Below are 23,637 nucleotides of genomic sequence, written 5' to 3'. Positions count from 1 at the left end.
ATTATCAAATCTTAAGCTTATTAACCGTATTTGGCTTTTTCTTTTGCATTGCCGCTAATTTTAGAGTGTGTTTCATCAAAGAATTTTTTTTATTTGTATTTAAATAAAAATAAATAATTACATTCAAATGCTGTGAAAAAAACTCTTAACTACCTAGTATTTCAGATCTTAATCTTCCAAAAATAAACATGGCCTTAGACCTTGATATTAGTTGTTAAAATCTTTGCGCAAACTTTGAAATTAGGAGTATGTTCAGTGTGATCCTATTTTAGAATCTAGCTTGAGATTTATATAAATCTATTTCATGTTTTATTTTCTACCCCATCTCATTCTTGCTTGTATCGCCAAACTCATCCAAGTAATATGGGCTCAGAAATTCTGAAAGCCCATGGGATCTTTACCCAAATAGCCATATTAATTAACTATATTTTTTAATCATAAACATAAATTATATATTGATTATATATAAGTAGTATATAAATTGTGAATATATTATACATTCACCGATAGGGTAGACGGCTATTTGGGTTAATTCTTCCACTTGGAACTGACACCCAATACAAGCTAATGGGCTTTATTTATTAAAAGCCCCATTATTGGTCAACTTAGTCTGTGATAGGGATTACATTGCAGCCCAGCCCAATAGAGTGGTGCGTGGGCCCGGGTAGCGCGAGATGAGAATCGTAACATTTGGCTATGTGTCTCCCTCTCAGCCTCTCTCCCGCCATTCCTTAAAACACCGTAAAAACCATTACCAAAAAAATCAAAGCTTTGAAAATGGCAACTATTTTATCAACAACACCAGTTGCAATTCGATTATTCCCTTCAAATTCACTGCGCTATCCGGTACTTTCTTCGCATTTTCAGGTCTCAATCTTTACCTTTTTAATTGCTTCGTCATTCATTGTCTTTTTCTTAAAATGCAGTGTTACTTGCATAGAACAATGAGAGTTGGGCAAACAGGGATTCACATTCACAAGTATTATCAAATTTCTTTCATATTCAACAAGAGGTTAGCAAAAATTTCTTTCACTAGTCTTCCTTTGGTATAAGAATTCAAATTGATTTAAATAGTTACATTTTAAACTTTGATGTGATATTTCTCTATTAAACTAACGTTTCAATTTACATATACGGAGTAAGTATTATTTTCCACTATCACTGTACTATTATATAAGTCAAAATAAATGTCTTAAACTCCGAATGGAACATAGATATTTTCATTTTGGGCAGTGCTGGTTATATTTCTGGATTATTAGGATGAAGATTGAAGGAAATATTTACTTGTTAAGACAATGTAGTGAAGTTCAAATACTTTTCCGTTTTGTATAGGTGAAATGTATACTGATCATCAAGTTAATTGTTTGGATATATTAAGCAGGAGAAAACTGATATGTGCAGTCAGTAAAGATGCTGAGGAATCTTTCAAAAAGACTGTGGAGGTGGATAGGCTTATAGATACATTGAGGGAGGCAAGTGATAACGAAGTAAGTAGATCTGCTCTCATTTTCTTCAAAGGCTTTGTCCCAGAAACATATTTCAGCTGCTCTCGATTTCTTTTTATAACCGTGGTGTTTGGGCAACTTACATGCAACTCAACTAATCCACCTGTTACGTGTTACCCCCCATCTGTATAGGTAGTAGGTAACTCTATCTACCAAGGCTTAAAGCCTTAAACAGATGGGAAGAAAGCACCTAATGTCTTTTATCTCCATAGGGATTTAAACCGTGGTCTCCCCATGGTCCATTCCTGCTTGCTCTGTTTCCAGTGATTCACATTAGAGTAATAACTAATAAGACCACAAGTAGAAAGGTAATCCTACCAAAAGATGTAAACCTGCAATATATTACAGCAGTAAGACCACAAATTACTCGATGAGGACGAGAATAATTGCTTTGTGCTAGTTCTTATCTAGATATGCCTCTGATTTGCATTCACCTAAGGCATTCTCAGTGTCCACTACTGATTAGTTGGCAAGATAGCTAATAGGCATATTCTACTGTGTGCCTGCAGCAGCTTCTAGTTTGCACTTATCCTCATCTACCTGCATTCAATTGCACGCAATGTCTTGTCAGTTTCAAAAGCATATAGCAATGTTGTTGTCAATCATGAGGCTGCTAGTGTAGCTGCGAGTTCTTCTGTATCAATTAATTTGCTTCTGTCTGTTAGTTGGGAATTCTGGTCAAGCCCTCTCTTTCCTTTTCCAACACAGTGGGCCTAGTTTGTTGCCATGTAGTGCAATTTGTTGGATTATAGTTTTGATTGTCCTGATAAGCTCTCTATTGTTGTGAATCTGAACATGCTATGATACCCTTAAAGAGCTATGAAATAGATTGCTATACTAGTCATCAAGTTGGGACCATTTCTCTATCTCAGCTTTGATCTAGATTTTTGAAAATGTTCATTTATGATTCTTTGTATTATGGTTGCAGCTGCCACAGCTAGTTGTGGAGAATGTTCTCGCTTTCAACGAGAGCTTTTGGATAAGACTTGCAGCTAGAGCAGACACCTGCAAATCTGACGATGACAAAGCATGGTTCCATTTCGTATTATTTTCAGGTGGTTTATGCCTCATAACCTCTTTCAACTTCCAGAATAAGCTTTGTCGACTTTCTTTTGCAGAAAGACTATGAAGATCTGGCGTTGTCGGTAATGAACATCGTAGATCGTCTTGTTCACAAGACAAAAGTATATATTCTATCACCCTTATGAACTACGCATAACAAGTGCATGTATTTTTGGTGCCTATCTGATCATAAGTAACTTCTCTTTATCATCAGATTAGGGCTGTACATGTTATTGGAAAGATGGAGATGAACAATGAGGAGAAATAGTCGAGGATTTTCTATTGTCCTATTAGTGTGAAGTCTCATGGAAAAATTCACGCCACCCTTGAAATCCCTATTAGTGTCATTAGGCGTACCTTATATTTACCACTTGATCAAATAAAAATAATGAATATCAAAGCTAAGAAAAGAAAATTTCTTGAGTACTTCCATATGATAGGATTTGAGTGTAGGATGTATTATTTGTCTTCTTTCATGTTCCTCACATCTCCACACAGAAAGCACACTGCTCCTTTTTTTTCTCTTTCTATTCTCAACCCTCATTTACACTGCCACAGAAGGTTCACTTGGTGCTAGTGACCACAACATTAATACTTTTAAGCTATGTAAATCATATGAGCAACGGCCAGTTTCTAATGGCATTTCCTTTCTCCCTGCAGGAAAAGATAGATTCATCTACTGACGTGCTCAAAGCAATCTTAGAACCTGTGCTTGATGAAGTAGAAGAAATTTCTTGGCCTGTTAGGGATCCTGAGGCTCTCAGTCTTATGGAGAAAGTATGTTGTTTCATCCTGTCTTATTTGAACTAGTTTTCACAGTTGACTCTTTTGAAATTCCATGCCAAGGTCAAGACCTGAAGTGAACATCATCTTCTCCTAAGTCAAAAGTAAGGGGGTGCAACGAGAAGGTTGAGTAATGGAACTATGCTTGAATTCTTACTTATTCAAAAAAAAAAAAAAAGAACTATGCTAGAGTTCTGTCGAGTGTTCATGTAATCTATTGTATATAGAATTTCATTCTTCTTTCTTTTTTATATGATTTTTCTTGGGCATTATCACTATGTGTTATACCTGTTTTAGTTTACTTTAACATTCAGGAAATAAATCAAAGGGAGCAAGAAGGCCAACTTGATGAAGGGTTCCTCTCAGAAGTCAATGCACAGTTGCGGCAAGTGAGTATGTTTGAGTTAATTTTAGTGCCTAGTTCACTTTTTCGGTTTAAGTAAGTTTACTCTGGGTCTTTGTGTGCTGGCATTGTCATTTAGTTGAATGCAACAACAAACAACAACAAACCCAGTGTAATCCCACAACAGGGAATCATTTAGTTGAATGCATATTTTATTTTTTGTTTTCGTCTTTCTTCTGAGAGGCAGATTACCATTGACATGGAGAACCTTCCGCTGAAATTTGAAGATTCTAACTTGGACCCCAGAATTCACTCTTTCATCTTCCTGTATGCAAAAGAGAGCAATCTGTTGGGGCATCTAAAGAGACATGCCGGATAAACAAAAGGACTTTATATGGTCAAAAAAATCATAAATGGAACATATGTCAATTTTGGTATATGTCTTTACAAGGAACTAAGAAGATTCTAATGTTATCTGGGTATATTGTTCCTAATTAGCGTACTCGTCGTGAGATTTTGTTTAACTTAAACAAAGGGTAGTTTTAAAAATAGAAATGGTCTCCCTATCCCGTCATGACCTCCCTCTTCTAATACTGCTTCATTCGTCAGACTCATTTCCTCATATTTTATTGTGTTCCCTGGCGACTTCCTTAATAGTAAATTCACCCCTTCTTAGTTTTGGAACCTGTTGTTCTCCCTATTCAGTTGAGAGATTATTTTGTTGCATTAATCTGTTCTTGCTGTAAATGATTTTACGCTTGAGTTGGCAAACAATGTTTTGAAGTTACAAGCAAACTCTGTTTATATGAGGAACAATCATTATAGTGCACTTTCTTTCACAGAGAATGGATGATAGTACTGAGCTCTTTCCTCTGTAGGCTAAAAAAGACGGGGACAAGCCAGGACTAGAAGCTATGTTACAAAAAGTTCTGCAATTGTATGCTTCCAGAGTGCTGTCAAAGCGGAGTTATGCAAAAAAAGGTTTGTTTATTGCTTTTCTCTGTTTCAGTTAATTGACAAGTGATGAACAAATTTTATTTATTTTCTAGGCCGTCAGAATAAATCATTTGTAACTGGAAAGTTTGAGTTATTCTGTTTGTTTTCTGGCATGTTCAATCTGAAAAAAGAATTTGTAGTTACCAATCCTTGCTTTGCTTTTGGTGCAGGAAATGAAGTGTTAAAAGCTGAACAGTTTCTTGAGACCATTATCAAAGGTATTTCTCAATTACGAGCTTATTTTAAACTGGCATCAGGGGATTCATATGTTTTGAATTTTGAGACAACCTCATCTAGGATGAAACACATTTACATTTGTTTACGTGTCTTCAGAAACCTCCTCTCTCACGTGCAAGCCTTACTTTTTCATGAGACTAACGCATGGATTTTTCTTTTTCATAACGTGGGGCAGTGAGACTCGATTACTTGAACACAAGATCTCTGTCTGTGCTGATACATTAGATGAATTATGGGGCTGTCTCATCTAAAAGCTTAAGCTGTTAGAGAGAACACACTTATATTAATTTAATTGTGTTTTCAATAATACTAGGATGACTTAAATCACACCTAATATTGAGGATAAGGCAAAGAAAGGGATTGTGTGAACAATTGTAAGTAAACAAGATGATGATCACCATGATCATTCGGCAACCCTTGCATCAAGTAAACCATTTTGAAGCGTAGGAAAATGATTTGTATATCTTATAGGTAAAATCTCTTCTCCCTTGTGGTTACATTAATCTATGTTGTCGTTTGATCACTTAGTAGAAGTTTTTGCAAAATCAGAAATATACTTTTGATAGAGAAGTACTCTCTTATCTGTAACAGGAAAGCATCCATAGAGCAGCTGGTTTCGTGTGAGAAACACTCTCTATTAGATAAATCTGTTGTGCGAAAAAGACTGATGAGAGTCTATGGAAGATAAACTGGATTTTGCACACATATACTGTGGAAATGGTCAAACTAGATTTTGCACACACCCTCAGACAGCCCCACAGTGTATATTGAGATCTTTTAGCTCTCTGCCTCATCCTTTTAATTGTTTTATCTATTGTGGTGGAGTCATTCTGATTATCCCACATCAGATAATGGCCACCAACCTTCTGAAGCTCATCCTAATATTGGGTCTACTGTCTTAAGAGGCTGAGCTTGTATTGCACTTGCAGCAATGCATGTCGCAATTCATATCATGAGGCTCTTAAATTCTAAAATGGTAATAAAATGAAAGTTTTCTTCTTTCCCTCTTGCATCAATTCACAATCTCACCAATCAATTGCACAGAGCGACAGCCGTCTTTCTCTAAGATTATCTCTTCCCATCTCAGCACCAAAGTCGGCTGATCCTAACCCAAGTCTACAGTCCTGGCACCCACGCCATTGGAACCACCCCACTGCAGAGTGCAGATTCAGCTTCATATCATCTCCATTTACCTCCACTTCGCTTGATGAACCAAATTCACGAACCCTGCAAATTTTCTGAAGTGCCAAATCTGTCTGTGACCAAATTTATTAGTAAACTCTATTGCAGCAGCAGACTTGAACTGTTTGCCCGTGTTCCAGTTTGAGTCGGCAGCTCCAGAACTTTTTACTCCCATTGAATTGTTGAATTAAGGAGGAAATAGTGGTGTGCACCATGAATTTGGAACACTGGGTAAAGGTGATTGTTACTATAGTAGCTTTAAAATCGGAGAGAGGGAAGGAGTTATGTGTCTTATATTTTTATGCTCATGATGCTTTCTTGTCTTGTCTCTTTGTTACTTAAAATTGGTTAAGCGAACAACTTTTCCAGCATAAAATTTAATCCCTGGTCATTTTAAGATTTACTATTCTAGCATTGCTTATGCGCTAAAGGAGAAAGTGTTAGTTTTCTGGCATTTAGGTTTTAGTAGTTGTCATGGATTCCCTTTCCAGTTTGCCATCAAAGGTGTATTCAGACACTGATAAAGCCTCATAAATAACACGGAGCAAGAGGAAAAAAATGACATATGAGGCATAATAAGCAAATTATTTCGAGGACGGAAATGGATGATCTGCTCAGTAACCATACCCTAAGGTGGAGGTTTTTGAGTCTTCATTAATGGGAGTTCAGGTGATGTAATAGGTTTGAGTTGGTATACCGTATCAAGGTCCTTATTTTACAGTAATTGACATCATGTGGCAAGACAATTGTTGAGGGTGGGGGACTAATCGTCAGAAGGTACTGCTCTTACTCTTCACACGAAGGTAACCTGTAGTTTCAGATTCAATAAGGGTAAAATTCATCTTTTTGGGGACAAAGGAGCAATTAGACTCTCTAGAGAAATGAGTTTCTCAGTTAACATTGGAATTGGACATACATGATTTGTCTTTCCTTATGGAGTGTGAGAAGCTTTTACTCGCTCTCTAGGATCCATTTACCAGCAGAGCAATCCATAAGTGATCTCCACCTTCTTATGAATTTACTTTACAATTGCCTAAAATGTTTATTCATCTCTCACGAAATGCACTTTTACCCCTTTGATGCAGCACCAGAGGAAGAATGGAACAAGCTCTTGATAGATGGCATGACTGTTGGAAAAGGTGACATTTCACCTGAGGAATTGTATGCTGTTATTAAGAAGAGAATGGAAAGGACTTTGATACGCACGGTAGGGATGCAACAGTTGATTTTTGCTCTGTGGCATTCGTCAAAGGATTGTTCACATGGTTTACCCTCTCTCTCTTTTTCTCTCTCAGGAGGGAGGTTCATACCAGCAGCGAGTTCTGATTGAGTATCTGAAAGGTATTGAGGCAAGAGCCGGGGAGATTATCAAAGTACTCCAAGGTTGAGATTTGGTAGTAAACTAGTAATTACACCTGGAGGTACCATAAGTCCACATTCTTTTTACGAAAAGCATGATGATATTCATTTATATATCGTCCTTTCTCTACCACGCATTACTGAGCAGCAATCTTTATGAAGCAATCTGAGATCCACAGTCAGTCCCCTTGAGTTATGAGGTCTCTATCACGCTTAACATCTTCCATTTTTGTCCCATCGTTTCTATTATTCTTTTCTCCGCGAATGTCTAGTTTTTACCCAATTTCTGTTATCCTGCCTCCAGTTTTGGTCCCTTGTACATTATCTAACCTGTAAGTATCTGGCATCGCAAGTTTTTCTGAGTGCAATAACACAATGTGGCAGTGCAGTTTGGCAATTTTAACTTGGATGCCGTTTGCATCGCCTACATTAATCGGTTGTAAACTGGTGTAACTGTACTCCATGTCCTCTGTTAATGAAATCTATCAATTGGTTTTGGTTTCATAGTTAATGATTGAGCTGGTGACCTCACTGCAGTAAACTGCATACTGTGGAACTGTTTGATATAGCTACCAGTAGATCAGTTATTTACGAAACTGCTTTCTCCATAGTATTTTTGATGACTGCAAATGTATTTTCCTAAGATGAGCAGCTCCGCAGTTGTAAGAGATAGCTGCTTCTTTCCACATTGTTTTACCTGGGTGTATCATGTATGCAGTTACTATCTCTGTTGCCTTAAACTCAACTTGCATGTGTCGTGGTTGTATTTACAGGTGGATCTTATTTCCTTTTATTTCTGAAGCATAGGATAATTGGATTTAACTTATATATGCTGACATTGTAAAGAATTTTTATGCTATCGGTGTAATTAATTAGGTTGCATGCATTATTTTTCAGGCTACTATTCTTCTTAATTATTATCTGTAGTTATCTAGGTACACTTAAGGTAAGCACCCAGAGCTTGTTCAGCAGTGGCAATCACATATTTGTCATCTACCTTGTAAAGTTATTCATCACAACCCCGGGATATTATTACGGCAAAGGATGAACAAAAATCTAGAGCTCTGATTCAAATATCTCTCAATTCATCTACAGGATTAGTCAATCAAATAATAGATAGTAAATGGGTCTTTCCAAAAAGGTGTGAATGCAAATAAAAAACTTCTCCTGAATAAGCTTCACGACCGGGCAGTCTTTGTAATAGAAGAGAGATTTGGTGACTACACAAGATATTCTACATGTGGTTAATACAAAAGTTACTAGTTATTGGCCTCAAGAATTCCCGTTCTTCTAATTTCCTCTTGTCTGCTTTCTTGCTCATGCCACAAATTGAGCTAACTAAGTCCACTTTGCCATTACATCTTTCTTCATGAAGTAGGGAGTGTTGCTTTGGTTTATATCCCCTGCTCTCCAAGAAATCAAGAGCAAAATTAATTAAAGCCTTGATTAAGACGTAAACCAGCCTCTATCAGATTAGTAACCTTTCTCCAGCAGCCTTTGCACCATTTATTGAAATCTTTCCGCAAATTATCAAAGCTCAAACTGGCGCTGACGCCATTTTTTGTCGAGTCTTATGACCTGATCAACAAGATCGACATTAGCAAAAAGCCAATAGTGAGATTCACGAATAATTTCAGAATTCATGTAAAAGTGTCATTAACCATCGATTTGATATGATTGGACATATTACCTTATTTTTTCTCATATGCCCTTACTTATTATTTAATAATTATATTTTATCATTTGTCCTACCTTTTTTTTATAATAACTTCACTAATTACTTGACCATCCAAACAGACTGTAGTCTCAATCAAAATTAGAAGTTTCTTGGTTTAATTACTATACTGCAATTTTCTTGCACTTACAACTCCTATTGAATTTGCTTAAGTAATTAGTGAAGTTAATAACCTAAAAATAAAAAAAAGTAACTGTCTATAATATATTAAATTTGACTGACTGGGTAAATATTTCTTGGAAAAAGAAGTTAAGCCTAATTCATTTCTTTTCTCTCTTTTTCCTTCTCCATTATGGTCGGGTCAACACAACCCAAAACTTCAGAAGATGGTTTCCCTTTGTTTCACGTCTCGAGTAAAACGGTGCCGTTCCGGATATTCCATCCTATGGTTTCGGACTTTCGGTGTAACCAGAGAAATTTGCAAAAACAAAAGGATCAGAAAAAAGAAATGCACGATACAAGCAAACGACACGTAACGTAAACCAATAAAAATGCAGCAAAAAAACAGGTGGACCAAATTGCCTAGAACTGCTACGTCACCTAAACTGCTTTTCTTATAATTACTTGTAAGTTGTATATCTTTTTCACCGAAAACTCCTCCATAAGTAAACTTCTATCAAAAAAAAAATCAGAGCCAATATGTTGAGAATCCTTAGCAAAAATCCAAAATCAACAACAATGGTTACCAGATTTGAGTCCAAAATCGAAACTTACGATGTTATTGAAGATTTATCTTCATGGGAATTTGTTAATCCGTCGGATGATGAACAAGAAGACAGCTACTCCTTCAGTGATCATACTTCTGATGATGAAAGTGATGAATTAATGTCAAAGGAAGATGATCCATGTGAAATCGGGTCACCGCCTTCTCCTTCACATGTTCAAATCACTGGTTCATTGCTTGTTGATCCATGTGAAATCGGGTCGGACCCATGTGAAATCGGGTCACCGTCTTCTTCTCCACATGTTCAAATCACTGGTCCATTGCTTGTTTTTAATGTTAGGGTTGACGATGGTCATGAGGAGGAAGATGAAGAGGAAGAAGAAGAAGAAGAAGAAGAAGAAGAAGATTATGATGGGTATGATTTGGATGATGAGTTAGTACCAAAATGGTTGCGTGATAAATTTGGGAGACAAAGGATAAGGAAATTAGGGAAAAGAGCTTGTTCTAGAATGAACAAGTCCAAAAGAGGACCTTATATATTTAACAGGCCAGGTTGTGTTCATGGAAAACATGGACTTGGTGTACAGCACAGTTATGTCTAAAGTAAATATTGTAGTTTCAATTTCAACAAGGATGAATAACTGGGAAGTTTTAGGTTGTTTATTTTAACTGGAATTATGGCTGATTTGCTCTGAATATAATCTTAATTTGTGTATTTAGGACTGGCTGGAATTAGGTTGTTTTTTAATTTGGTGACTCTGTAGTTTGCTTTTTAAGCCTAGGTTGTTTACTTTGATTTGGATGTAAATATCTGAATTTATCTAATGCATTTCAATTTCAAGATCCTATCTTTTCTCTTTTCTGTATTATGCTATGAATAACTCCTTTTGTTCTTCATAATTTTCACTGCGCTCTGAACTCTGAAGGCTCGAGTGTGATTGAGATTATTTTTTGCAAGGACTTTGATGAAGTACTGAACACCACAATTTGTGTGGTGATCCACTGTACCACATATATTTTATGATATTGATTTCTCCTGAAAGCTTAAGTAAATCCGGATTGACAATGTTGTCATGCAATGAAATTGATACAAAATTGAAGACAGATAGCATTTATCATTTTATATTAAGTAGGTGATGCTTTGTGATTGACATGATCCTCAATAGTAAAGGGTGGAGATGGGTTGACAATAGTAAAGGGTGGAGATCGAGAATCAGGGTTGACGTTAGTGCTAGTACTATTTTTGTATTTATCTTGTTCTTGGTTCTTTATTATTACATTTATGTCATTTGTTCCAATTGCATTTTTGTTGTTTTTGTTTGTTATTTTATTTTTATTGTCTCTTGTGCCGAGGGTCTATCGGAAATAGTCTTGCTATCTTCACAAGATAGGGTAAGGTTTTTGTACATATTATCCTCTCCATAGTATTGGATTTTTTGCTGTTGGTGTTGGTGGTGATGCTTTATGAGGCTGCAATGCTTGGGGAATAAGAATTTTTTGTACCGTTGTCTTTCCCATGGACAGATCTTTAAAAAAGAATTGCATTTGGTATCTTTAGGTTATTGGTTAGAAATTTTCTAGCAGTTTTGCTCCTTTTGATTATCATGAATTGGTTGAACAGAACATGTTACCCATGGTCTCTGTATTACTGCAAACATTAAAATGAAGTCACTGTATTCACTTAGGCAGGCTGGGTGTTTGCTTCAATTTGGGTGTGTCTCAACTATAACATGGCTAAGTGCTGGTTAATTCTGCCAACTAAGACTTGGAAGAAAATAAATCATATGCAGTCAAACTCAGGGGCAGCTCGAGAACATGGCCGGAGCCAAATTATAATAAGAGGCCTTTTTTTAAATTAAAAAAAAATTATCATTCTAGCTTTTGTACATGCAAAGTCATTAATAATTCCTTTTCCATTGATACTACAACTAATCTTTTTATCCCTCTTCTTCTTCTTTTTTTAATCTTAGGTACGAGTTTATCAATTTTAATTTTTTTTTTTGCTGAAGAAATTAAATTGTTACATGAACTCTTAAAATTACTGTATATGCAATATAGGCCTTTAGAAAAGAATCAACGTTAAAAGCAATAATTTTTTTTAACATAATGTAAGGATCTCAATACGCACATTCAAAGTTGCAAATTTTTTGGAGAAATCAAATCTCTTACTGATCTATGGCAACATCAATATACATATATTTTGATGGTAATCTTTTGCTTATTGAACTAGCCGCAATTAGTATATTATACCAAATAATCATACCCAATAAAAACTCAGAAATATGTTGAACAAATAGCTTCATTTTAAATTTTTGGATCCTAACATGCTTCTACTAATTTCAATAAAATATCTCATATTTGTGGAGCTTCAAATCTTATGCGTTAATACTTTTGATATGACTTTCCGGCATATTTCGGACAATGATTTAAGAGTTAGGTTAGATACATTATCTTTTAAAATATTTTATCGCTTATTAAAAGAAGACAAATAGTGAATATACATGTTGTACTATTCCAAAAATTTATATAGTTTTTGTACAAGAATAACCATGTCACATAATACCAACTTAAATTATAACAATTTTTATAAAAATTATATATTAATATGAAAAATTGGGCCCCAAAGGCTTCGGCCACCCTGTCAAACTCGTGTGTTATAGTCATTCTCTATTCTCTATAATGGTGCTTCACAATTTTCGACAATAAATTTGCGTTGAGAAAATAAAATCAAGACCGAAAAATATCGCAACAATCGTAATATTTTATTTCGAATATTTGAGTGTTACAATCTCTATGGATCCTCTGATTCTTCTTTTCAATAGTAAATAAATTCAAGGGCCTTTGAGCTTGATCTTGGATCTATATTTGTTGCCACGAACGATGATCTTGTTCTTGAGCTTGAGCTTGAGCTTGATTGCTTGAACTTGACCTTGATTTGTTCTTCGTTCTTGAGCTTGAACTTGATTGCTTGAACTTGATTTCTTGAACTTGATTGCTTGAAACTTGTAGAGAATTTTGTGGTGTTTGATCCACGAGCTCTCTCTTGCTTCTTGTTATAACTTATGGTGTCTTTTCTGGGTTATGAAGACCCCTATTTATAGTTGATGAAGGGAGGAGTTGTGATAAGAACAAACTCTTTCCGACCAATCAAATTGAAGTGTGATATGGCTGCATTTGGTTGGCCAGAACACGTCACTTGCACACTTGGCACGATTTTGTTAGCCTTTTAGTGTGACTTGGCATGCCTTGTCATTTTGACATGTGGCGTGATCCTATTGGCTCTTCCGTTTGACTTGGCGCGCCATGTCATTTGACACGTTGCACCAAACTGGGCCTCTAGTAAGATGACATCTTGGGCTTAATAAAGTGGGCTCATCACTTTAGCCAAATGGATTAAGACTTGCTTATTTAATCCATTTATATTAGACTTATATAATTAATTCAATTATATTAGCCCATAATATTTGTTTGGACTAATATATCTTGAATTTAAAATATAGTCCAAATTATTTCACGCACTTAATTCCGATAAATTTTAAATGCCTACAACTATAATAGCCAGATTTCTTTTGGAACTTATATTTCATGTAGCAACCCCTTTGGGAGGGGACTACTTAGGAAACAAATCTAACTCACTGATTATAAAACATTAAAAAGATATTAGTTAGAAATATTCAGAACAATTTATTAACGAAAATAGGCCCATGTGAAAAGGTTCAAAGTGCAATATTTTTTTTTCTTGAAAATACACCATAATTTTATTATAAATGAAATATAATGTCAAAATATTAACATAAGGTGATATAATCCCTTATTGAATAATCAACAGATTAAAGTAACTTCCTAACAAATTTATACATTCATTCAACATCACTGCAAGTTTGTATTGTACATAAATTTCAAACTATCGGGTATATAAAAAAGAAACTAGCTTTCTCCTTTGTACATATTTACAAGACAAAGTGTAAATTCAGCATATTACAAGACTTGAGTTATTAACACACCCTAATATAATAAAATAGGTTACCAAATTCAAGTTACAAGATTTTGGTCTTTAAAATCCAACAAGCCTCCAAATAACATACATAAATGTGACATATATATATATATATATATATATATATATATATATATATCATGTACACAGAATACAATAAATTAAATTAAACAAGTATGCAAAAATTTATAAAGTCCAAGTCATTTTCAAGAAAGGAAATAACAATAAATACTAGGTACTATCACAACAAAACAAATCCTAGAATGACAAGCCTTGGCTCTGATACCAAAACTTATGTAGAAAATACTAGTAGATGTCTAGTATAAAAACAAGTTTAGAAACTTAACACAAAAGAGAGGAGCAACTTGATCTTCACCAAAAACGAAATTTGCTTGTTGATTTAGTAAAAATCCATGGTTTTTTTCATGAAACTTCATATTCTAGTTTCTACGGAGGAGAGAGAGAGATATTCTTCTTTGTCTTGAAGAGTAGAAAAATGGGGAGTTTATGGATAGATATGAAATAAAATGGTTCCCCAACTACTAAATATTCTTAGATAAATACAAAAGATTGGAAACCCAAAAACTAAATTATATATTGTATTTAATAACAACTCGTCAAAATAATATTAAGTGTTACATATAGCAACACCATGGAACTTCATTGTCAATATTAACACAATCTAAAGTAAGAAATTTTCATATATTGGCCATTTCACATTTAGGAAGTGCAAAGTAAAATATTTCCTCGTTATAAAAAAAACTCAATCAAGAATATTATAAAAAAAATGGGGGTGTTACATTTCATGTTATGTTATACTAATATTTATTCCCTATAACAACACTTCACTATCGCAGTTAAAAATCCGGAACAAATAAGGTTATTATAAAGAGGTTATACTAGTATTTTATGTCTTTGTTAGGATTTGTTGTTATAGAGAGGTTTAATTTTACTACCATTTTAGGCCTTTGTTGGTGGGCATAATTTGGGCAAATTCGAAATCCGAATTTTTTGGATTTTTGGTTTGGATTTTCGTATTACGGATTGGACTGTGGATTTAATTTTTAAAATTTTTGGATTTTGAATTGGATATTGGATTTGGTACTTTGGATTTTTGGATATCCGAAAATCCAAAATTTGTATACTTTATATGTACTCCATTGTTCATATGCCAATAGTAATAAGTTCAATACCCTACCTATTAGATGTTATCTCATATATTCAGTATTAATTACTAAGTTACTTTCAGAATACTTTCTATTTGGACATGATTTTACTATTGCTACTTCTTATCTGCCATTAGCCCTATCGGGGTAGCGGTAAGGTTTGCATACACACTACCTTCCCCATACCCCACTTAGTGAAATTTTACTGTGGTGTTGTTGTTGTTGTTGTTGTTGTTGTACTTCTTATCGGCCATATTAATGCCTCTGTTGTATTTTTATATATTGGTCTTAGGGTACACGCTTTGCGTTTGTACCTATATCATGAGTATATAATTTTTTCAAAATTAGTTAACTATATTGAGTAATTTATTTGAGTTGTTGAAAAAAAATTAACGAAAAAAGATCTAAACTCTTTAAAAATATAAATATTGATCCAATTTAGCTAGTTCAATAAATAAAGAAACTATGTCTATATATGCGTTATTGTAATTTCTTATGACATATGTGGATATCTTATGAACATTATTGTTATTTTTGTTACCTAATATGAAAAATAAATAATAAGTTAGACTATAACATAAATCAATTTTGCTCTATTTTTTATTTTTTAATCGTCAATGCTCTTCTTGTGAAAATAAATTTATGTACCTTAAGAGTTTCATCAATTTAAAATATAAATTATATTTATATCATAATTTTTAAAAAGTTCGCCAATACTCCCTCCTTTCTGGTTGTAAGCACGTGATTTTTGCCCTATGAGATAATTACTCCCAAAAAATCCAAAATAAAACAATTTTCCTTTGTGTGCAATTTTAGAATTTTTGTGGCATTTTTGATAATTATTTGTATTTCTGTCTGTGCGTGTTTATTGGTTAAATTAATAAAAAAATTATAAAAATATGTCGCATTTGCATTTAGTATTTATTTAAGTTTGTTTTACAAAGTCATAAAAATAATGTATGTTGCATTTTTAGCATTTAACGTCTAAATTGTGTGATTTTTATAGTTAATTGCTATTTAAATGTGCGATAATTGTTATTTGGACAGATTTTTAAAGTTATAACAGATTTTGAATCAGGGCAGTAACAGTAGTTTTAGGGGTAATACGGGAATTAACCAATTGCAGATTATTTAATTATGGTGGGGGACAAGACGTAATGATAAAAGCAAAAAGGAAAAGGTGGATAATGATGTCTTATTTTCAAAAAGAGGGAACATGGGGCCCACTTTGACTACTTTTCAAAAAGAGGGAACACGGGGGGCCCATGTTGACTACTTTTACTAAAGTAAAAGTGTGAATAATAATAAAAGTTAAATGGGAAAGAGGTAAAAGGGGTCTTGCTTTGTATATAAGGGGGGATGAGGGGATTGAATTTGGGAGGCATAGGAATTGGAGAAATTTCAAAACTAAAGGGGAGGAGATTTTGGAAGAATTTTGAGAGATAGAAATTGGAGAAATTTCAAAACTAAAGGAGAGAACAAAAACTGGAAAAAAAATCTTCTACTTTCCTTCATTGTTTAAAATCAGCATTAATTGTTGTTGTTTCATCGAAGCTTGAAGCTTCTTTTTTGGGATTACTACTCCACCGGTTTGCAAACTCTGTTACTGGTTTTGCGGTGTTGCTGAACCTGCTGTTGTTGTGTTATTATTGTTGCTGACTTCTCCTTCTTTTGTTCTTGTACTGCCATTTCCAGGTACACATTTGTACACTCTCGGCTTGAAGCGAAAATGAAATATTAATCAAGCTTTGTTCCTGTTGAATTCCTCCTATTTAGATTTGTGTTTGAATATTAATTTTCCTTTCTTTGTATAAAAATGTAGTGGATTGATTAATGAGTAATGAGGTTGCATATGTATAACTTCTTCATCTAATAATGTTACTTTAAATAAATCGAAGAATAGTTAATCTGTTTTGATATTATGGTGTGTCAATCTCATGTTCTAGTATATTTGAATAATAGAATATAGAATGAAAGCGGTTTTTATTTGTACAAACTCGATCGTAATTTTCCATTCGCATTAGCCGTAAACTAATAACTAATAAGTTACGTTTTCCAGCATGTAATTAATTAAGAGATTTTCTTTTATTTTAGAGATGAACTTAATTGAAAAAATGTAGTTACTGTAGGTTTATCCTTTTAAATAAAAATGAGACGAGTCTCGCCAAATAAAACGCACAGATTGTGGGGCCCTCACAAAATGTATGTGTTAATTACTTAGAACTCGGGATAGGCCGCTTAACGAACTCCACGGCCTTACCCAAAATAATAATACGCTAATCGCTTTAGGCGCGCATTTTAATAAATCTTACCTTCTTACTCGGGTGCACATTTATGTGACCCAAATCCAAATCTCAACGGAGTCGAAATGTGGCTCTAATCACGGGTACATTGATTGTGACGTGGTCCGAGATGCATGTCCACGACGATGCAAATTCCTTTAAAAATAAGAATGAGATGAGCCTCGCCGAATAAAAATACAAAATTGCGGGGCCCTCAGTAAATATTTGCTTTAAAATTGCTTAGACTTCGGGATGGACCGTTTAGCAAAATCCCACGGCCCTACCCAAAGTAGATGATACGCTAGTCACTTTAGGCGCGTCTTTAATAATTTAATTTTCTTAAACTCGGGTGCACATTTATGTGACCCAAATCCAAATCTCAACGGAGTCAAAGCGTGTCGACGACTACGGGTACATTGATTGTGACGCGGTTTGAGATACATTTTCACAACGTTGCAATTCCCTGTAAAAAAATAATAATAATTAAGAAAGAGGTAAAAAGTTAAAATTTGCACATAAGTTCAATATGTATTAAATCAGATAATCAAGCCGAATATGACAGTTGAGCGACCGTGCTAGAACCACGGAACTCGGGAATGCCTAACACCTTCTCCCGGGTTAACAGAATTCCTTATCCGGATTTCTGGTACGCAGACTGTAATATGGAGTCATTCTTTTCCTCGATTCAGGATTAAAATTGATGACTTGGGACACCGTAAAATCTCCCAAGTGGCGACTCTGAAATGAATAAACAAATCCCGTTTCGATTGTCCTTTAATTGGAAAAAACTCCTTGTACCCTCGCGGGGGCGAAAAAAGGAGGTGTGACGCTGGTTTATGTGAATCTTTTCGCCTTTCAAGAGTTAATTTGACTAATCTTTGAAGCTAAATTGGATTAGGTTAATTTGATATTTTAAAGTTAAATTTTAGATATCCAAAATTATACAAGAAATACTATAAGTTGCAATATTTTCATGTCAATACGATGAAAAAAATTTAAATATTTTTGGTCAAATTTTATATAATTTGAATCACGAAAAAGTAAAAGGTTTTATATAAACTGAAACTGAGGGAGTAATTAATTCAAAGACTTAATTATTTGTTCTCAATATGAAAAAAATAATTTTATTTTTTTCGCATTGGGGCTTAGTACTTTAATAATAATATAAAAAAATATAATAATTTTTGAACTCATTTCTGACTCAAATAATATTTTATCTTTATTAATTTTTTTGTATAATATTTGAAATCTACATTTACTAATTTTAAAAATACTTAATTAAGTATAAACTTTTAATAGTAATAATATACATAAGGTTTCCCTTAGAATTCTAAGTACACCAATCTATAAGAAGAATAAAGATTAGACGTTTCATAAATATTTTCATAAGAAATGTAAGGAAAGGAAACTTAGTACTCCTATTTCTCCAAAACAATATTGTTTTAGTGTCCTAAATATTAATTTTTTTTACATAATTCAAATAATCAAAGATAATAACTAAGACTTTAGCTGATTTTAAAGTCCTAAATATTAGAAAATAATTAAATTACGATTTTGTCTAATATAATGTCTATTGTTAAAGAATAAAAAAGCCAAACGATATTTCGGTAAGGGCCTTCGTGCTTTTAATATAATATAGATATAGATAATAATTTTATTATTTGAATACTTTATTTGGATGATCGCGGCAAGAATGATAAACTTTTCAGGCAATTTAATATGAGTACTTCATTTGGATATTCATTTTTGTGAAAAGTAAAAATATCTCAACTTATACACTCAAAACCAAAAATTCATAATATCCAAAACGATTAATCTGAAATCGAACTTAAAAAATCTGATCCAATCCGAACTTATTTGGATTGTCATTTCTTCAATCTGAAAATCGAAAGTCCAAACAGAAATTCTCATATCCAATCTGAAGTACCAGAGCTGTCACAACCCGGATTCCCCACCTTCGGGGATCGTGATGGCGCCTATTCGTAGAAGCTAGGCAAGCCATGAACTTAGAAATCATTAACTCTTTTGTTTTAAATCCCTTTACCAATTTTATTAACAAGAAATAAACATGTAAATAACAGCGAAATATGAAATTTAGCGGAAGACTTAAGTATATGTAAAACCAAAATATCTCGAAACCAACTCATACTTCTAACCAGAACCCGGTGTCACAACACCCACAGACTACTAAGAGTGCTACATACAACAGTTCGAAAGAAAGATAATACTATTTGTCTCAAACACATGAGATAACAGAATACAAAATAGGATAGAGGAGATGTCGGGCATGCGAACGTCTGCAAGGCTACCTCGGTGTCTCGGCGGACTGAAAGCTGGCTTCCGAGCTACTGCTGCTAACCAAATGCTGCTCCGGTATCTGCACATAAGTGCAGAGTGTACCATCAGCACAACCGACCCCATGTGTTGGTAAGTGTCTGACCTAACCCCGGTGAGGTAGTGACGAGGCTAGAACCAAACTCCAGATAAACTTGTGTAGTTATATAATATATGGCGGAAAAATAAACAAGTAATAAACAATTTAAAAGAACAGTACAGTATAAACAATAAACAATTTGCTTCGGGGAACCAAATCAACCTAGCAGAACCAAATAGATATATGAAAGAACAGTACAGTATCCACAATAATACAATAACACTACTGTTGCGGCGCGCAACCCGATCCCTTATCATTTAACACTGTTACGGCATGCAACCTGAACCAATATAATAATTTGCGGCGTGCAACCTGGTCCAATACAATATCTATTGCGGCGTGCAACCCGATCTAATATAATATCTGTTGCGGCGTGCAACCCGATCCAATAAAATATCTGTTGCGGCGTGCAACCCAATCCAAATATACAACTTACAGTGATCATAACAACAGTCCCGGTAAAGGATTAACCATAAATTATACTATCCCGGCAAGGAAACTCAACAGTACAAGTATATACGTCCCGACAAGAGAGAATCAGCTATAACCAATCTCAACTCAACTCCTAATCATCTCCATTATCACCATTTCTAACTCATAAGTAACTTCCACGAAAATAAACTAAGTCTTTGCTCAATACCACAGATTTACTCACTATTGCAACCACAATATCATTTAAGAATGCAACAAGTATCAATTTAAGACTTACGGTCATGCTCGACACCAACGTAAAGATACTCGTCACCATACCTATACGTCGTACTCAACAAGAAACAAGTAGCAAATATGAGTCAACTCTTAATCCCTCAAGCTAAGGTTAGACCGAACACTCACCTCAACTTCCATGGCCAACTCAAGCCTCAAACAATGCTTTTCCTTTCAAATTCGGCTCCAACCCAATCGAATCTATACATAATCGGCTTAATAACATCAATAAATGCTAAACAATTCAAATCCAATGCCTTATTATAGTTTTACAATCATTCTTCCCAAAAATCAACCAAGGTCCGCTTGGTCAAAACACGAGGTCCGGACCAAATCCAGATTACCAATTCAACCACGAGCCTGAATATATAATTTATTTTCAAATCCGACCCCAAAACTAGGTCTAAACCCCAATAAATCAAAAAGCCCTAACTTTACCCAAATCCCTAATTTCTACCCTTAATTACATGTTTTAGGCCTAGAAATCTAGTGGGTGTTTATGGAAAATGAAGAAAACAAGTTAAAGATTACTTACCCAAGAGATTATGGTGAAGAATTGCTTCAAAAGTCGCCTAAGAGCTTTGGAGAAGAAGATTTTTATGAAAATTTTATGAAATCCCGTAAGGCAACTGTTATGAAATTTTAAGATTTAATTGGGTGATTTTACTCTACGCGATCGCAACAGACCCTTCGCGTTCGCGATGGGTCAGGCTGGTTAAGCCTTCATGTTCGCGTTAATGGGCTCGCGTTCGCGAAGCTTTAGCTTCTCGAGCCCTCGCGTTCGCGTTCAACAGGTTAAGTTCGCATAAGGTAACTACCCCCCCCCTGCCCAGGCCCATTTGGCCTTTGCGTTCTCGTGGCCAGGACCGCGTTCGCGAGGCCAAGACCACGTTCGCGTGGCCAGGACTGCATTCGCGAAGGTATAACCCCCCACTGCCTTGCATTCGCGACCTCGGCTACGCGTTCGCGTAGAAGGAAATTCCTTCAGCAACAAATTACAATTCGCGTTCGCGAGGGCCATCCCGCGAACGCGAAGAAGGAAATACCAGAACACCTGAACATCATTTTCTGCAATTTTTCTTAAGTTCAAAACCTGTTGAAACATATCCGAAACACACCCGAGCCCTCGGGACTCCTAACCAAACATAGGTACTAACTCAACAACATCATACGAACTTATCCGTGTGATCCAATCACCAAATAACCTCAAAAACAATGAATCAAACCTCAAAATCAAGAATTTTTCTCAAACTTCATCAAGTATCAAATTTAGCAATTCAAGTCCAAATCACGTCAAACGACGTCCGTATTTAACCAAATTTTACAGGAATGACTTAACCTATATATAAGACTTGTACCGAGCACCGGAACCAAAATACGGGCCCGATACCATCGCTTTCTAATCAGATTTCCTTAAATAGTTTCAAAAAACAATTTCACTTAAAAATTCATTTCTAAGGCTTGGGACCTCAGAATTTGATTCCGGGCATACGCCCAAGTCCCATATTTTCCTACGGACCCTCCGGGACCGTTAGATCACGGGTCCGGGTCCGTTTACCCAAAATGTTGACCGAAGTCAAATTTACTCATTTTATAATTAAAACTTACCATTTTTCACCGATTTTCATATTTAAGCTTTCTGGCTATGCGTTCAGACTGTGCACACAAATTGAGGTGATGATAAATGAGTGTCAACACGTGATTTTTTCCCTATATAAGAATTACTCCCAAAAAATTCAAAAATAAAATGATTTTTTTTGGTGTGCAATTTTGTGATATTTTGAATAATTATTTGTATTTGTCTGTGCGTGTTTATTTGCTAAATTAATAAAAAATACAAAAATATATCGCATTTTGCATGTAGGATTTAATTCTATAATTGTTAGTAATTAAATTTGTTTTACAAAAATTAAAATTACAAAAATAGGCATCATTTGCATTTTTAGCATTTAATGTCCAAATATACAATTTTATGCTTAATTATTACTTAATTGTGCGTTAATTGTTATTGGGAGTTAATTTGCACTTTTATAACTTAATTTAATTCTTAATAATAGTTTAAGTATTTTTATAATTTAGTTTTAGAGAAATAAAAGAAGAAAGAGAGCGAAAATATAAAGAAAGTCGGAATTGGGCCTCTTCTTCGATTTCAAGCCATAGGCCCAAAAAATGGCCCAATCTTCCCCACAACCCAGTCCATTTCGAACTGGGTCGACCCAGTCCATAACCCAACACCCCTATTATTTTACAAACAAAATAAAACAAAAAAAAAAAGAAGAAAAAACCCTAAAACTACTCCCCCCCCCCTCCACTTTTGCTTCTTTCTTCTCCAAACTCTAAAACACACATCCATGGCTGCCATGGCTATGCTCCAGCAGCTTCGTCTCCTTCGACACAACGTCACCACCATCCACGTCGACCTCCCCGTTGCATTGCCGGAAAACCTTCAACCAAAGAACTAGGAAACCTACCGCTGCCCGCTTCATCCCCGTCGTCTCTGAGCTTCGCCATCAACATCCATGGTTGTCCAAACTCAGTCACGTCCAAACAACCCCGTCGCGACCAGCCCGTTCCGCCATGGACGTCGTCGACCAGCTGCTCCTGTTCTGCGAGTTTCATCTTCTCCGAGCTTCATCTGCTCCGAGCTGCTGCTCCGTTCCGTCGAGTTCGTCGTCGACCAGCTGCTCCTGTTCTGCGAGCTTCATCTTCTCCGAGCTTCATCTGCTCCGAGCTGCTGCTCCGTTCCGTCGTCACGTCGTCGACCTCCAGCAGCCCCACGCGTGCATAGTTTCTGCGTCACCTCCGAGCTACTGCTGTCCGCCATCGTCTTCTTCCTCAGCTGCCTTGTTCCTTCACTTCTGCCGTGACAACTGCTGCTGCTGCTTCGGCGCGACTTCAGTTGGCTTTTTAAGTTCGTTCGTCGTCGTGTGGTCGAGCTTTGGTCGAGGGTCGTCGAAACAATCCGTATGTATGTTGTACGATTCGGTTAGTAGATCTTTTTTTTGAGTTTTATTTTGTCCGTATTTTGTTTTGATATTTTTCGAATCTAAAATCGGCGAATGTTTGTTTTGTTCATGTCTATGGTTAGATATTTGATTTTTGGTTTTGTTCATGTTCATGTGCTTTGTTAAATTAATTTTCAGATTTCAAAATAGAAGTTTAATTAATTGTTTTCATATTCATTTCA

The 23,637-nt window shown here is 35.2% G+C and overlaps 2 protein-coding genes across 3 annotated transcripts; both read left to right on the top strand.

Moving 5' to 3' along the window:
* The first annotated feature begins 724 nt into the window (after positions 1-724).
* Positions 725-7,971, top strand: LOC107797670 (uncharacterized). Of its 2 annotated transcripts, none has more exons than XM_016620586.2 (11): positions 725-846; positions 927-1,012; positions 1,382-1,487; positions 2,434-2,532; positions 2,624-2,689; positions 3,228-3,344; positions 3,665-3,739; positions 4,572-4,674; positions 4,860-4,907; positions 7,194-7,315; positions 7,404-7,971. In XM_016620586.2, the coding sequence occupies exons 1-11, from the start codon at positions 778-780 to the stop codon at positions 7,494-7,496; spliced, it is 984 nt and encodes a 327-aa protein (XP_016476072.1). In that variant the 5' UTR covers positions 725-777; the 3' UTR covers positions 7,497-7,971. The 2 variants fall into 2 exon arrangements, with proteins under 2 accessions (XP_016476072.1, XP_016476065.1); XM_016620579.2 differs by having other exon boundaries at positions 1,379-1,487.
* A 1,805-nt stretch (positions 7,972-9,776) lies between these two features.
* On the top strand, positions 9,777-10,712 carry LOC107797662 (uncharacterized). The gene has a single exon (XM_016620570.1). The coding sequence runs from the start codon at positions 9,842-9,844 to the stop codon at positions 10,466-10,468; it is 627 nt and encodes a 208-aa protein (XP_016476056.1). The 5' UTR covers positions 9,777-9,841; the 3' UTR covers positions 10,469-10,712.
* Positions 10,713-23,637: the final 12,925 nt, after the last annotated feature.

The sequence above is a fragment of the Nicotiana tabacum genome, chromosome 7 (genome assembly GCF_000715075.1).
Source record: "Nicotiana tabacum cultivar K326 chromosome 7, ASM71507v2, whole genome shotgun sequence".
Lineage (NCBI taxonomy): Eukaryota > Viridiplantae > Streptophyta > Magnoliopsida > Solanales > Solanaceae > Nicotiana > Nicotiana tabacum.
The sequence above is the reverse complement of the archived record's forward strand: the minus strand, read 5'-3'. Positions and strand labels throughout refer to the sequence as shown.